This window comes from Drosophila guanche, unplaced genomic scaffold (assembly GCF_900245975.1).
Source record: "Drosophila guanche unplaced genomic scaffold, DGUA_6, whole genome shotgun sequence".
Lineage (NCBI taxonomy): Eukaryota > Metazoa > Arthropoda > Insecta > Diptera > Drosophilidae > Drosophila > Drosophila guanche.
Genome location: NW_022995745.1, coordinates 2,319,541 through 2,333,096, shown reverse-complemented (window position 1 = coordinate 2,333,096; position 13,556 = coordinate 2,319,541). Strand labels below are relative to the sequence as shown.

The 13,556-nt window shown below is 47.8% G+C and overlaps 3 protein-coding genes across 6 annotated transcripts; 2 read left to right on the top strand and 1 right to left on the bottom strand.

Annotated features, from left to right (window-relative positions):
* The first annotated feature begins 3,308 nt into the window (after positions 1-3,308).
* On the top strand, positions 3,309-8,164 carry LOC117581256. Of its 3 annotated transcripts, none has more exons than XM_034268263.1 (4): positions 3,309-3,403; positions 3,715-3,917; positions 6,572-6,664; positions 6,734-7,421. In XM_034268263.1, exons 2-4 carry the CDS (start codon positions 3,747-3,749, stop codon positions 7,109-7,111), a joined length of 642 nt encoding a protein of 213 aa, XP_034124154.1. In that variant the 5' UTR covers positions 3,309-3,403; positions 3,715-3,746; the 3' UTR covers positions 7,112-7,421. The 3 variants fall into 3 exon arrangements, with proteins under 3 accessions (XP_034124154.1, XP_034124155.1, XP_034124153.1); XM_034268264.1 differs by lacking the exons at positions 3,309-3,403; positions 6,572-6,664; positions 6,734-7,421 and adding exons at positions 3,412-3,589; positions 7,628-7,783; positions 7,941-8,164; XM_034268262.1 differs by lacking the exon at positions 3,309-3,403 and adding an exon at positions 3,424-3,589.
* A 32-nt stretch (positions 8,165-8,196) lies between these two features.
* LOC117581255 (fibrinogen-like protein A) lies at positions 8,197-9,531 on the bottom strand. 2 transcript variants are annotated; one of them, XM_034268260.1, is made up of 4 exons: positions 9,357-9,531; positions 9,108-9,283; positions 8,460-9,050; positions 8,197-8,389 (listed from the first exon to the last, which is right to left on the bottom strand). In XM_034268260.1, exons 1-4 carry the CDS (start codon positions 9,471-9,473, stop codon positions 8,245-8,247), a joined length of 1,029 nt encoding a protein of 342 aa, XP_034124151.1. In that variant the 5' UTR covers positions 9,474-9,531; the 3' UTR covers positions 8,197-8,244. The 2 variants fall into 2 exon arrangements, with proteins under 2 accessions (XP_034124151.1, XP_034124152.1); XM_034268261.1 differs by having other exon boundaries at positions 8,198-8,389; positions 8,460-9,026.
* Positions 9,532-9,798: 267 nt separating this feature from the next.
* LOC117581308 (fibrinogen-like protein A) lies at positions 9,799-11,153 on the top strand. Its single transcript, XM_034268351.1, has 5 exons — positions 9,799-9,998; positions 10,052-10,095; positions 10,162-10,275; positions 10,332-10,895; positions 10,954-11,153. The coding sequence occupies exons 1-5, from the start codon at positions 9,855-9,857 to the stop codon at positions 11,099-11,101; spliced, it is 1,014 nt and encodes a 337-aa protein (XP_034124242.1). The 5' UTR covers positions 9,799-9,854; the 3' UTR covers positions 11,102-11,153.
* The last annotated feature ends 2,403 nt before the right edge of the window (positions 11,154-13,556 follow it).

The following is a 13,556-nucleotide window of genomic DNA, read 5'->3' as shown; positions in this document are numbered from 1 at the left end:
TCGGCCACAAAAGCGAGTCAGTTCATTGAGGGTCGGCTCTGGGGCAAGGACGACTCCAAGCTACAACTACAACTGCAACAACATACATCTATGTAGATCTAGTTGTACCTTATCAACCAGTGCAATTATGTCGGCTTTATGAGCCATCAGCAGTATTTGTTTGTGTGTGTGCAACGCTTTGCGTTTGGGGTCTTGGCCAAGTCAAAATGGCTTGACAAGCGGCTCGAGTTCGCAACAGCAAAACAAAGTCTGTCATAAATTTTATGAGCCACGCTCTGGGTGACAGCAGACAGCGGACAGGAGACTGACTGACAGATTGGCCAGCAATTATGGCGTTCTAATTGAGGCGCCACAGACGCCACACACAGCACTTGAAAATTTGCAACAATTGTAATTGAATTTTCCATAGTTAATTTGTTAATTGTGCAGACAAATTAGGACACTCGACGGACCGATTGAATGCAACTTTTGATTGGACTGCCTGCAGCTGGGCGGTGGGGACTCCCTCCAGCGATTCCCTCTGGGCTTCATTTGTATTCATTTTGGTTGAAATGAGATCAGACAGCAGCAACCACTTGGAAATTGAAAGTCAATTTTGGCTAAGGTTGAAGCAGGGCAAAAGTAAGAGGCACTCAGTCGGGTTCTGCAACATCTCCGCCAGAGATCCACACCTGCCAGAGATCGGTGCGCAGACTGGAGACTGGAGATCGGAGATTGGAGATTGGAGATCTTCTGCTGCCGCCTTCTACTCGGCTGCGCTCTGTCAACTGGTGCGACCTTGTGACCTACAAAAACAAAAAAAAACATTGACAGTTGTGCGTGCTGCCTGCACTTTGCATTTTGGGTTTTCGCTTTTTAGTTTTGCCAGCTTGGTTTTCTTGTAGTTTTATTTTTTTGCGGTTTTTGTGGTTGCTGGCTGAAATTTGTACATTTTTTATATTGTCATTTCAACGGATGCGCGCATTAATTTTGCTTTATCTTGGCTTCACTTTTGTTGTCATCGTCGTCTGGCCATCGCCATAAAATGTTGCATGAAACAGCGAACCAGTCGGGGCAAGGTGCGGCAGCAGCAGCAGCGGCAGCCGCAGCTCTTAATGTCAATTAAGGATTATGTTTCGTTCCCAGACCCAGACCCAGACCCGTATCGACCTTGAGCCCAGGCGTTGATTGAGTTCGCGGCTCGCACATTGATAAGCGGCTCACCTGATTTCTGCCAGCCCCAACAAAGACCCCAGAGTCAGAGGCAGAGTTAGAGTCAGCTTCAGCTTCAGCGCCAGCGTCTGGTTAAAACGGGTTAAGTGCTCTCCGGCGTTAATTAGAAAGGCATCCATGCATCCCCCGAGTGCCCGAATGTCAAGTGCCAATTTTAGGGAACAGATCGTGACATGAGCTATAATTAGGTGACTGGGCCTGATCCACCGATGAACCTCTCACAGATCCCTCAGAGCAGCTCAGCCGATGCTTGATTGTTGCATCTACAGCTGCAGTTCAACATATAAATAGCATTAATGACTTGGTTCAATTTGTGCTCATAAATGCCTTCTCAGAAGCGTTTTAGATGGTCTCATTTTAAACCAATTTAAATGTCAAAAATTGACTTAATCAACAGCAGATTTGCTTGGAATTGGATTTCGAATTGGAATCGGCTGGCGATTTATTTAGTTAATTGTTCAGAGTTCAGCCACAATCGAATTGACTAATTATACATGAATGCATATGCGGGCCACATCGAAACGGATTGGCTTGGCTTGGCTTGGCTTGGTTTGGATCGTATCGTATCGTAGCGGACTCTATGCAATTCCAGTTATTAAGTTTTTTCTTAGGTCTGAATTCAATACGCGCGCACTTTGACTCCAATTTATCGGTCTCCCTCTGGCGTCTGAAGGCGAACGACTTGATTAACTTTTCTCCACTTTGTATTCTCGTATTCTCTCTTTCAGCTGTTGGTTTGGGTTTGGGTTCGGGTTTTGTGTTTTTTTTGCTTGTGTTCTTATTACATATTACGCGGATTTCTAGCCTCCAGTTGGTACATAAATATGTATAATTTATATTGGCTATAAGTCGTTAAAAAAAGGCGCTTTAAAATGCCATTTTACATAGTTAGCACATTGTCGAGGTCAGTGTTCAATGTTGGAAGCGCATAAATTTCGCTAATTTAATCAATACTAAAGTCAAGGATCTACAGTGGCAATTCGACATGGGACAGCCCCCTAGTAGATAGTTAAATATTGTCATTGAATTAGCGACACGTTGTCCTACACTAAAGACAGATTCATTACACTTGGTAGAACCTTGCAATTTGCATTTCCCTCTGTTATCCAGCGCCCTAAAGCAGGCTAGAATGGGGCCCAGCCCCATTTCCCCTTTTTCTATGCAAAGAACTGGTTTGGCAATCAATCAATACAAAAAAAAATACTCGGTGCTAACCATCCTAAACGTATGTGCCACAAGCCCTATTAGATCTATGTTCGTTGTGTGTTTTGCTCACTAAGTGCTCTGGAAATGTTTGTTGGAGTCTTGCGATCTTTACGTTTCACGCCCAAAACGAGTTCCTTGCGAGATATTTCTTCTATTTGAGCGCCCTAAAGTATGGTAAAAAATATATGAGCAAACACTTGTGCCATCAAAGTGGTTTATAGAAGAGGATAATGGGTTAATACCTTCCCCATTTGATGTTACCAAAAACCTGTCTAAATGGAAAAATCCCAACCAACAAAATGTTGTGTTGTGTCGATGCCTCCACCCTTATGTAAGCGCTTTAGGCCATACCATGCGGCGGCGGGGCGGTATGATGATGACAATCCAATGCGGAGAGTGCTTGAGAATGCATTAAACACAATTCCAGAGAGTAGCCTGTGCCTGCCAGAGTGCCTCTCAGCTGGCTTGGCTGTGCTTTAATTGAAAGCCAAAAAGTACAAATTAAAAGCGCATTGCAGAAACAGTAACAGCAACACCAACACTAACACCAACGAAGCCAAAGCACAGACAGAGTGACTTAACACATTTCTCTCTTCATACGTTTTGCACTTTATTGAGCGCTTTTTTTGTGTGCGGTGCGATGCGGTGAGTTTTTCGCTCAAAAACGAGTTGGCCAGCGAGTTTGAGACGCGACGCCGACGTTGCTGGCGACGTTAGCGCCGCAATAAAATTCAATTTGGATGGATTTCGTTGAGGTATTTGTTGCTTTAATTTTCGGGTTGCCAGACGCCGACGCTGGCAGTAGCAGCAGCAGCAGCAGCAGCGGGCAACTCAGGCAGCAGCTCGGGCAGGTCGGTAAAAAAAGCTCCGACGCGTTCGGGGCTGCGCTTGCGCTGTGGCGCCGTTGCGCCGTGGGCTGTGTAACCGATTTTTTGGCCACTGCTAAATCATTGAAGTAACTTTCGTCTGCAGTCATTTGCTTAAAGTTAGTGAACGTGCTAGTATCGCGTATCTGGCGGCGCGGCTCACCACCGATCGAATCAAAGAAAAATCAAGAAAAACCTCAAGCGGTTTCAATTTTCATCATTCACTTTTTTGTTTGTTTTTTGTTTACCTACCACTTGTCTGCCCTTTAAGCGCTTCAAGTTTTGTGTGTTTTTGTTTGTTTTTGGTGTGTAGCCCCCCGCATATGGGTGAAATATTATTTCAGTATCCACCCCTCTTGCTTCCCTCAGAAATATAATTGAAAACTGCGCGTGCCCAGTGATTGATAGTCTTTCCTTTGGTTAATTGCAGAATCTACAACGAAAAGGAGTCGTCCACACAAGATGCAGTACACAAAGTGCAAAACGATTTTGATGCTGGCCGTTCTAGCGTTATCGCTGACGTTATCTTTATCGGCACCCTCGCCCCAGCAGCTCAACGCCGAGTTGGAGTCCACCCTGCAGGACAGCAGCTTCAGCAGCAGCGACCCGGACCTCAATCCCATCAATGCAGAGGTAAAGCTCCCTAACCAACCATCCACCCAAATCCCAACAAGGAAGTCAGCCCAAAAAGAGACAGCAGACAGACAGCGAGAGAGACAGAGTGGGGAAACTTGATTGTCTCGTCTCCTTGGGGGCAGCTGGGGCGTGAAAGTGAATTTTGCCTGCGGCTCTCTGCGGCTTGTTGCACATTTCGCCGTTTCTCTGTTGCTCTGTGGCTCTGTGGCTCTTTTGCTATTGTTGTGTAAGCCGCTGCTAATTTTTGCGGCCTGGTGCATTGAACCGACTTCTGGCATGGCCATAGCCATGGCGAATATGTTAATATCGAATACCGCACAAGATATCGATTTGAATTCGAATATGAATACGAAATTCGTTGCCGAATACAAGACCCACAGACATGACGACCTTGAGCGCGACGAAACTTGTTAACGACCTACGTTAACATTTCAAAACCGTTCCCCAAAAAAATAACTGAAGACCGAAGACCGAAGACCGAAAACCCAAAAACCCAAAGCCAACGCCTCGCGAGGGGAGGAGAGGCAGATGCAGAAGCAGAAGCAGAAGCAAAAGCACAAAAAGAGAAAGAGAGCGGGTCCAAGCGAAGACCGACCTCATCCAGGGCTCATCACTTGTCTGCCTACGCGCTCGCTCTCTCTCTCTCTCTCTCTCTCTCTCTCTCTCCTGCGCTGCTGATGCGTGGCTTGTGAAACATTTCCCCGCTTTAACAGTTTGCTAATAGATTTCTACGCTCTTTCGTGCTTATTGATTCAACAACAATATGTTGTGAAAATTTAATTGAATTCACACAATTTGCACACAAAACAATTAAGAGCCAATGTGCAACCAGCAGCAAGAAACAGTGGAGGCGGAACAGCCGGAACAGTTCCGAAGAGAGGGAGCTAGAAAGGGGACGAAAGAATGAGAGAGGGATGTAACTGTAAATGAAAACACTCAGCATGTATGTGCATGTGTTCTGATCTGATTTATAAGTTTGCTCTAGGTTTAACTTTCGGTTCATAGCAACCTCTTGGAGGCCCATTCATAAGTTGTCTGCCTGACTACCTGCCCTTTACCATTTACCCAGTTGCACCTTTGTTCAAGTCCCTGTGGCGCTTTAAACGTCTGACCTGATTTTTGGCATATATAAATCATAGCTCACGACCAACACAACAAAATGCTTTGAAAACTGTTTGTCACTTCGGAAAACCAAAACAAAAACCAAAAACAATGCAACGGTCGGGGGGTGAGCGGATAGCGTAATGTGTTTAGCGTTTTGTTAAACTAATAAATTGCCATGCAAATGTTTTAGCTTTTCGAAAAAAGAAAAACAAAAACCAAAGTAGGCAGAAACAAAAAGCATGTGGGCCGCAGCAGGCACTGGACCGCAATTTGCAAATCTCAAGTGGGAGAATGGCAGAACAATGGAGCAAAGATTTTTGCCAAATTACGAATACATGCAACCAAAAATGAATTGCACAAAATTTCGGCCAAACAAAAAATGACAAAAGAAGTGGCCAGGCAGGCAGCCACAAAGGGTTGGTCCAACCATGAGTTTAAAGTACTTAACCGCACTGCCTAGAACCACTTTATTAACATAAACTCTGGGCTACAATTTTCCAGCAGTTAAAGTTCCCTTTTTTGCCTGAACCATCCAAAGGCCAGAGAGTAGGCCCCTGAGTCAGAGGCTGAGTGCTTTTCCCGTAATGCGAATTAATATTCAAATCACTTGCCCAATAATTGCATAACTTCGTTAGAGGCTAAGCGCAGGAGTAATAGCGTACACAACGGAAGAGTGCCACAAGCGCAAATGACGTCACAAAACAAAACAAAACAAAACAAAAACCAAATTAAAATTATGTCCAGAGGTCGTCGTATTACTGCAGGTATCTATACGTAGGCCAAGTAATCGCCGAGTCACATCCGATTGCACTTAAACAGCAGCAGCACCTTCGACAGCTCAGCTGAGGCTCAGTAGAGCTCGGTTTTAGATCGTATTGGATCGGTACAGTTTTGGTTCAGTTACGGTTTGTTTTGGTGGGGTCTGTAATATGCGTTTTGTTTAGAAATGAGCTGCTTTAGGCTTCAGTTTCGATTTCGACTTGGATTTCGGCTTCGAGCTGCATACATATCGCATGCTTTGGGCCAATCAGAGTCAGAGTCGGAGGCAGCGCCTGTTGATGGACTGAATGCTAAGTGCAGATCGTTGGGGTCGATCGAGAAGCGAGCCAAGCTTTCGACGGCTTAGAATGACCAAGATCGAGACACCAAAGCGGCCCCCAGCAGCAGTTTTAAATTGATTAAACACAAGTGTGAGTGTTATAATTATGTATGTGTGAATACGTTTGAATGCATGAATGTTTCACTGCTTCAATGTGTATGTGTGGGGCCAGGCAGCCAGCCCCAAAATTGGGTCAAGTCGAACCGGCCTTAAGTGTCAGAGATTATCGAGTGTTTTTTTCGTCTATTTTTTTGTTTACTTCTTTGCCAGTAATTAAACTTGAAGTCAGTTTTGGGCAAAGAATCACACAGAAAATACTCGTAAGCGAACAGCAATTAGTTGGGGGGGAAAAAACCCAAGCCCCAGATACGAGTAGATGGCTTGAAAGTTCATGGTCCAGCGAAGAGCCCCTGCCAATGTCTGTACCCCGATTCGATTCCTTTTGCAGGAGGTGTTGGGCGATGGCCAAGAGCGCAACAAAAGAAAACTACCCGATGCGACATTTGAGGCCAAGAATGCCGTGCTCGGCTTTGTCTTTGGTGTAAGTATGATCTGCTCCACAGTGGCTAGATATGATATGAAATGTCCTTTTGTTTGCTGTGCTCTTTAGAAAATCGACAACTTCCTGGACACGAAGACGCGCGTGATCGAGCAGCTGGACCGCACCAATATCGAGAAGAATAAACAGTGGGACATCAAGTCGCCGGTGCCCATCAAGGACTTCCAGACCCTGATCACAGCCGTCGTCTCGCCGAAAATCCGCTCGTTGGGCAACATTGCCAATGACATCACCACCGGTGTATTGACGACCATCACCGCCTTCAGTGGCTCCTCGGCGGGCAATGGCAATCCCAATGCCGGCCTGGGCAATGTCGTCTCAAAGTTCTTGAGCTTCTCCGGCCCCATACTGCAGGGCTCCTCGGGCGGCGCTAACGGCATTGGCGGTGTAACGACACCCTCACCGGACTCTGACGAGGCGGGCTACTAAACAGGAGCCACAGGATGAATGGAGAAAGAGAGAGAGAGAGAGAAAGCAATGAGAGCGCTAAATCGGTTGAACTTTGTAATTTATCGTTATCCTTCGACCAATTCTCAGATTCTCACTCAACACTCTTGGATGCATGGAAGCGTGGATGCAAAATCTTGTTGAATTTTCCTGCCCGGCCCTGCCCTTGCTCCCCTCCCCCACACTAGTTAAGCTCAACTTTACGCATTGTTTCATGTTTGTACATACATTCGGCATATATAAATACTATCGATATCAATCAACCCACACGACACTATGGCGATCGAAAATAAATAAAGGAAAAAGAAAATTAAACACAAATACAAAAACGCAATCCAAATGTTTGAGGTTGGGGCTGGACTTTTTTTGGCATTGAGTTAAGCTTGGGTCTGTCGTTGGCTGTTTGTCTCTGTTTCTGTCTCTGTCTCTTTGTTGGCTAACACACACTCATCGCAATCTGTCTCTCTCTATCTCTCTTTCTTTATCTATTTCTCACAGAGCAAGGGCAGGCGGCCACGTGCAGGGGACAAAGACCTGAAGGATGCCGCGGAGCTTGACGGCAGCATGGTGTCACTCGAGCTGCCCTCTGGGCTCTTCGACAAGTCCTTCCGCGCCATCACCAATGTGGCCAAGTCGCTGTCAGGCCTGATCATGGTAAGAGCGCGAGACAGAAGCTCTTTCTAGCTATGCAATGAACACAGCGAGAGAGCTTTCGCCGTGAGCTTTTTGGCACGTGGCTGCAGCAGAACTTTAAGCAAAAGTTTACCGCTTTAATCTCTCTCTCTCTATCTCTCTCTCTCTCATTCTTCAGGGCACTGCACGCCGCTATTCCCGCTTTGTGCTCTTCTTCAAGCCCATCTTTGGGGATGCGCTGGTGGTCGAGGGTTTTGAGGATCCCACCACCACAACAACAACCAGACGCACGACCATCGCCAGCACCACCACAACAGAGTCGGTGGACAAGCTGAACGAAGTCTAAGCTCGAATTTCATCATTCTATATTTTATACATATTGTTTTTTTTGTTTGTTCGTATCTTAATTGTATTTGTAACCTGTTGGGCCTTGTGGAAAAATATATAATCGTATTTATTGGAAGCCACACCCACCGCTCCGACTACGGGGATGCACTGCGTGGGCGCAGCATCATGCGAACTATCTTCAGGGAGCCCTTGGGTCCGTCGAGAAAGCCGCGCCACAGAATGCCCTTGTAGCCGTCCGGGTCCCGGTCGAGCAGGCGCTGATACAAGCCAAAGGGATTGCTAAGAAAGAAGAGAACAGTGAGTGGACAGTGCAGACAGTGGGGGAGACTGTTGCATGAACGAAACGCACCTCAAATTGCAGGAGCTGCCGTACCAGAAGGCCGCCGACTGCGATGCCGCACAATTGGCCTCACTCTCGTCGTTGTCCCTGTCCTGGGTGCTGAACTTCTTGCCGGTGTGCTGTCTCAGCGCATCGGCTGCATCGCCCTGATACTTCCCGAGCACATTCAGATGGTACTGCTCCGACTCGCTGCCGATGCCAAAGTGATCGTAGAGCGCATAGCGCAGCTCCTGCTTGCGGTTCTGCAGCTGGACGAGCAGCTCGTAGTTGTCGCTGCTGGTGATCTGGTGCAGCTTGTCCAGCCCAATGAAGAACTCGGTGGTGAGCGGCCCGAAGCCGATCCTGTAGTCGTCCCACTTGCGATTAAAGTTCTCGCTGCCATCGTAGCGATTGACCACCATGATCCAGCCACCGCCGCGCACCTTCTGGTCGCAGAACACAAAGAAGGGCTCCACATTGGCGCGGAGTCGTATCCGCACAACGCCATGCTGCTGCTTCAGGCAGTTGCTCGGCGTTGCGGGTGCAGTCACCGCTCCGTTGCCCTGGGCTGCCAGCAGCTCTGGCTGTACATCCAAGCTGGAGAGGAGACCGGAGATGGGTCTATCAATCAATCAGTCAGTGTTCCCCCACACCCCTGACCCAACCCGCACAGCTTACAATCGAGAACCAATGTCATGCGTCGTGCCCAGGGCCAACACCGGCTCCCCACTCCTGCGCAGATCCACCAGCTGCTCCTGCAGGCCTCCAATCTGCTCCTTGACACTGGCAATGTCGTTGCTCAAAGTCTGGATGCGTGTGTTGAGGCCACTCAATGCAGAGATGGGACAGCTGGTCTGCTCAAAGATAGAGAGAGAGAGAGAGATGTAGCGAGAGAGAGAGAGAGAGAGAGAGAGAAGTGGTGCTCACTGCATTATCCAGAGTGGGCGGCACCATGCCCAGTCCACCGCCCAAATCCGTTTGCGTTGTGGTAAGGCACGCCATGGCCATAACCAAGGCATCCAGCTGTAGCATCTGCTGCGACATGTCTCACTGACTGAGCTCTGACCACTGACCACTGAGCACTGGGGGGCTGATCGACTGCTCGATCGACGACTGCCCACAAAGGTCATCATGCAATTAGATTAATTCTCTCTCCAGCCAGCCAGCCAGCCAGCCAGCCACATGGCAAACGAGTATGCAAAATGATTAGATGACTAGTGTTGCGCAGTGATTGTGCAGCTACTGGCAGTGCCACACACTGCACAGTGTGATCGGTGATCGGTGATCACTGCCAGTGACTTGTGGAGGGCATCTCCAACCAGCCAGCCAGCAGGTGCACTTGCAACTGCGTCTCAGTCGCAGTCGTTGCCTCTAGCTGGGATCGAGCACAACTTGATTTGTCGCCGAACACATAGGAATAGAATCATGGCACTGGAGTCGCTCGTCACGGCTTTGGCCTGCCTCAGCACCACCACAATGCCGGAGAAGTCTCTGTCTCCGTCTCTTCCTCTACCTCGGTCCTCTGTTATAATGCGAAACTCAGTGGAGCCATTCCTCCTCAATGTAAATGTGAGTACTGTTCAGATCTCTCTTTCAACTGCTGATGGTTTCTCTCTGCCCAGGACACTGCGTGTCCCGTGAGCGCCTTGGGCGGTTTGGCAGCGCGGTGAGTGCTCCGAGTGTTCGATGGGAAAGATTTGCTCCATGACAGCGCCTCTACTTGTCCTTACAGCATCCAGTTCATGACGGACGAGCTGCAGACACTCACGACGGAGTTGGGCGAGCTGCAGCAGCTGATCGATGAGTACAAGAACCAGGCGCCGGGCGAGGCAATTGGCACACGATCGTAAGTGTTGCCACTCCCACAGTTGATCCTCACTTATCCTCATCTACACACTGCAGTCTGCGTCCCGTGCCAGCGATTGTTCAGGCATTGCCAGCGGTCGGGCCCAGCGATGATACACCGCGGAATTGCTGGGACCAGAAGCACGGCCAGGTGCGCATCCGTGTGGCGCAGCACGTGGAGCCGTTCTTCGTGAACTGTGACCAGAAGGAGCGCGACGGTGGCTGGCTGGTGATCGCCTACAGATTCGATGGCAGCGAGGACTTCAATCGCGACTGGCAGAACTACAAGGCCGGCTTTGGGTCACTCAACTCGGAGTTTTTCATTGGGCTGGAAAAACTGAGTCTTCTGACCAACAGCGATAACTACGAGCTGCTCGTCATAATGCGCAGCAAGACGCGGGAGCAGCGCTTCGCCCTCTACGATCACTTCAGCATTGGCAGCGAATCCGAGAAGTATCTGCTGTATGTGCTGGGTCCGTACAAGGGCGATGCCGGTGACTCGCTGCGCTACCATGCGGGCAAGAAGTTCACCACCTTCGACCAGGACAACGACGACAATGGACAGAACTGCGCCCGGACACATGCGGGCGCCTGGTGGTATGGCCGCGAGTGCTTCGAGAGGTATTTATTCAGTCAATGTCTGCAGTTTGATTTTGAGCTTCTGCTTTTCCCTGTTTAGCAATCTCTTTGGCACGTTCCAGTCCAAGTATGGCCAGGAGATTGGCTACTTCAAGGGCATACTGTGGAAGAGTTTTGTGCCGGGACCGACGGGCTCCCTCAGCTACGTTCGCATGCTCATCCGGCCGACGAAAAAGGCCCAAACCTAATATCCTTGACGCACACAATACATATTAAATATTTCGAATTGTTGCGAGAATAGTTTTGTGGCCATTTGTGTCACTCTCTATGGCTGATTGCCTCTGGGGAATGCCTCTGAAACCAGAAACCTGAAACTGGTTTTAATTATTGCAATTATTACATCCACGATATATATTTCGCATTGAAGGTGCTCCTCGCTCAATTAATTGGCACACAATGCGCTCATACACTGGGGAAAATACTGCCATGCCCGCTCATTAATGGCATATTATCATGAGAACATTTCTACGACATTCTCTTTACTCATTTGCATACAATGCAGCCAGGGGGGGGAGCTTTCGGAGTTTGCTAAGCAACGGAAATTGTTTGTCTCTAAAAATAATACACACACACACGCCAGAACTCGCATTACGTGTTCCATCTGCATTTCAAATGCTTATAATATCGAACGCCACACACTGCGTATACGTAATTTAGAACAAAGCAAAGCAGATGGCATGGTGGGGGTAGGTACGCACTCGTAATTCGAGTGTCATTGGCACCTCCATGGTGCCCCGACAGTCCCCCGACAGACATACTCGTAAGAAAACTTTGACGACAAACAAATTTCATAAATTTTCTACACAGCAATTGAATGCGTGAGTGGGCGGAGGAGAATGCTGCGGGGTTGGGTGCTTGGGCGGGAGTAGCTTCTGTGCAATTGTGTGCCAAATTCAATAAATAACCAGAGTAACCTGCGTTCGCTTTTTGGCTGTTCCCACCACGATCCCTGAATACCCTTCCACCAGAGGATAAGTGAAGAAAGAACTTTGAAAGTGAAACTAAAATATTTACAAAATTAATTGTGGGAGAAGCTGCTGCTTAAGGAGGCTGACATACTCCCCGTGTTTCCCCCATCGAATAGCGAATATTCCCCGAGCAGCTACACGGCCCATTGGAGGACATGATAGTAAATAAATGTGCTCACTTGAACACTCGGAGTTTTGGCCCCCAACACACAACTTTTTGACAGTGTCGGAAAATATTAAACAATGCGCACGGCGCACGACTGACAATGAAATGCGCCATGCGGCATGCGGCATGCGGGGGAGCTACTTCCACTTCGACTCATGCTTCCACTTGTTTTTCCTTTTGTTTCGTTTACTTTTCGTTGTAGATTTGCTGTGTATTTTCTTGTGTTTTTTGGCTTTTTTTTTAGAATTTTCATAAAACTTTTCCTCGTTTGCCGCTAATAAATTATTTTATTTTTTTTTGTTCGAGAGAGAAAAAGTTGGCTCCTGGCGATAGCGATGCCTTCGAGCACTAAGCTGTTTGCAGAAGGGGCAGGCTGGGGCGTCTCCCTGGGGTCTGGGACTTCGATACCGATTCCATACCAAAAACTGCATATTGTTCCAGGAGTCCGAGGCGACATCACAATCCTCGTTTTATGTCTGTCTGTCTGTCTGTCAGCCCCCCCTGTTGTAGTCCTGTGTGTAGAGCGTCCTCTTTGGGGTTTATTATTCCTGGGTGTGCTTCTGCTTTGTTCATAAATAATTTGCGCCACAACTCAATTTCATGAGCGTAAATCACTGTGTGGTCACTTGGCACCCAGTGCCGTCTCTACTCCCGCTTCCACTCCCCCCCTTCCATCCACCAGTTGCTTATTGTTTCCACTTCTCCTTTACGAAATAATTCCCCCGACTTGTTCAGCTTTATTTCCACGATGTTTGCCCTTCCCTTCTCTTCGCTTCGCTTCGTTTGGGTTTCCTTGTTGGTTGCGTTGGTTTGTTGCTTGCTTTGTTGGCTCGGATGCTATTCGGTTGTTTGGTGGCCATTTACCATACAATTCCTTATTTATGTGCCGGCCCGGAGAAAGTTTTTTTTTCCCTGAAAGTCCCCTGGAGTCTTTGTGGAGTCCAGCCGGAGTCCAGTCTCAATAATAGAGGGACAGCCGCCACCGACACCGTCACCGACATCGCCTCACTTTCTGACTTAGTTGCCCCTGAAGATGGTTCTGTCCTCTCCCGTGCCATATATGTGTGTGTGTGTGCTGTGGCAGGGTGTGTTAAATCAACACAAAGTTGCGCCAAACTTTTCAATTGGCTTGACAAATATAAAGAAATTTACAATATCGCATCCCGAAGCGAACAAAAAAAAGGGACACAATGCCCTGCCCTGCCACACGCAGCACAATCAAAATTCGAATGGGGAAGGCAGCCCAGGGAAACCCCAAAATACAAACGTTTTCTTGGTCAATAAAAGAAGTAATTTCTCACACTGCATCTAACGTATCGTATCATTTTTTACATTCTATAAAACGCCATCAAGTATCTGTTAAAACATTGTAAAGCCCAGTGGAAGCGACTTTTAATGGTCTTCGGAGCGTAGAATTGGAAAGACACTCTTTTGATATGCTAAATTCAATTCTTGTACCCTTTACTTTTCAATAGTTTCCATCTTTCAACTTTACTTGTAAGAATAAAG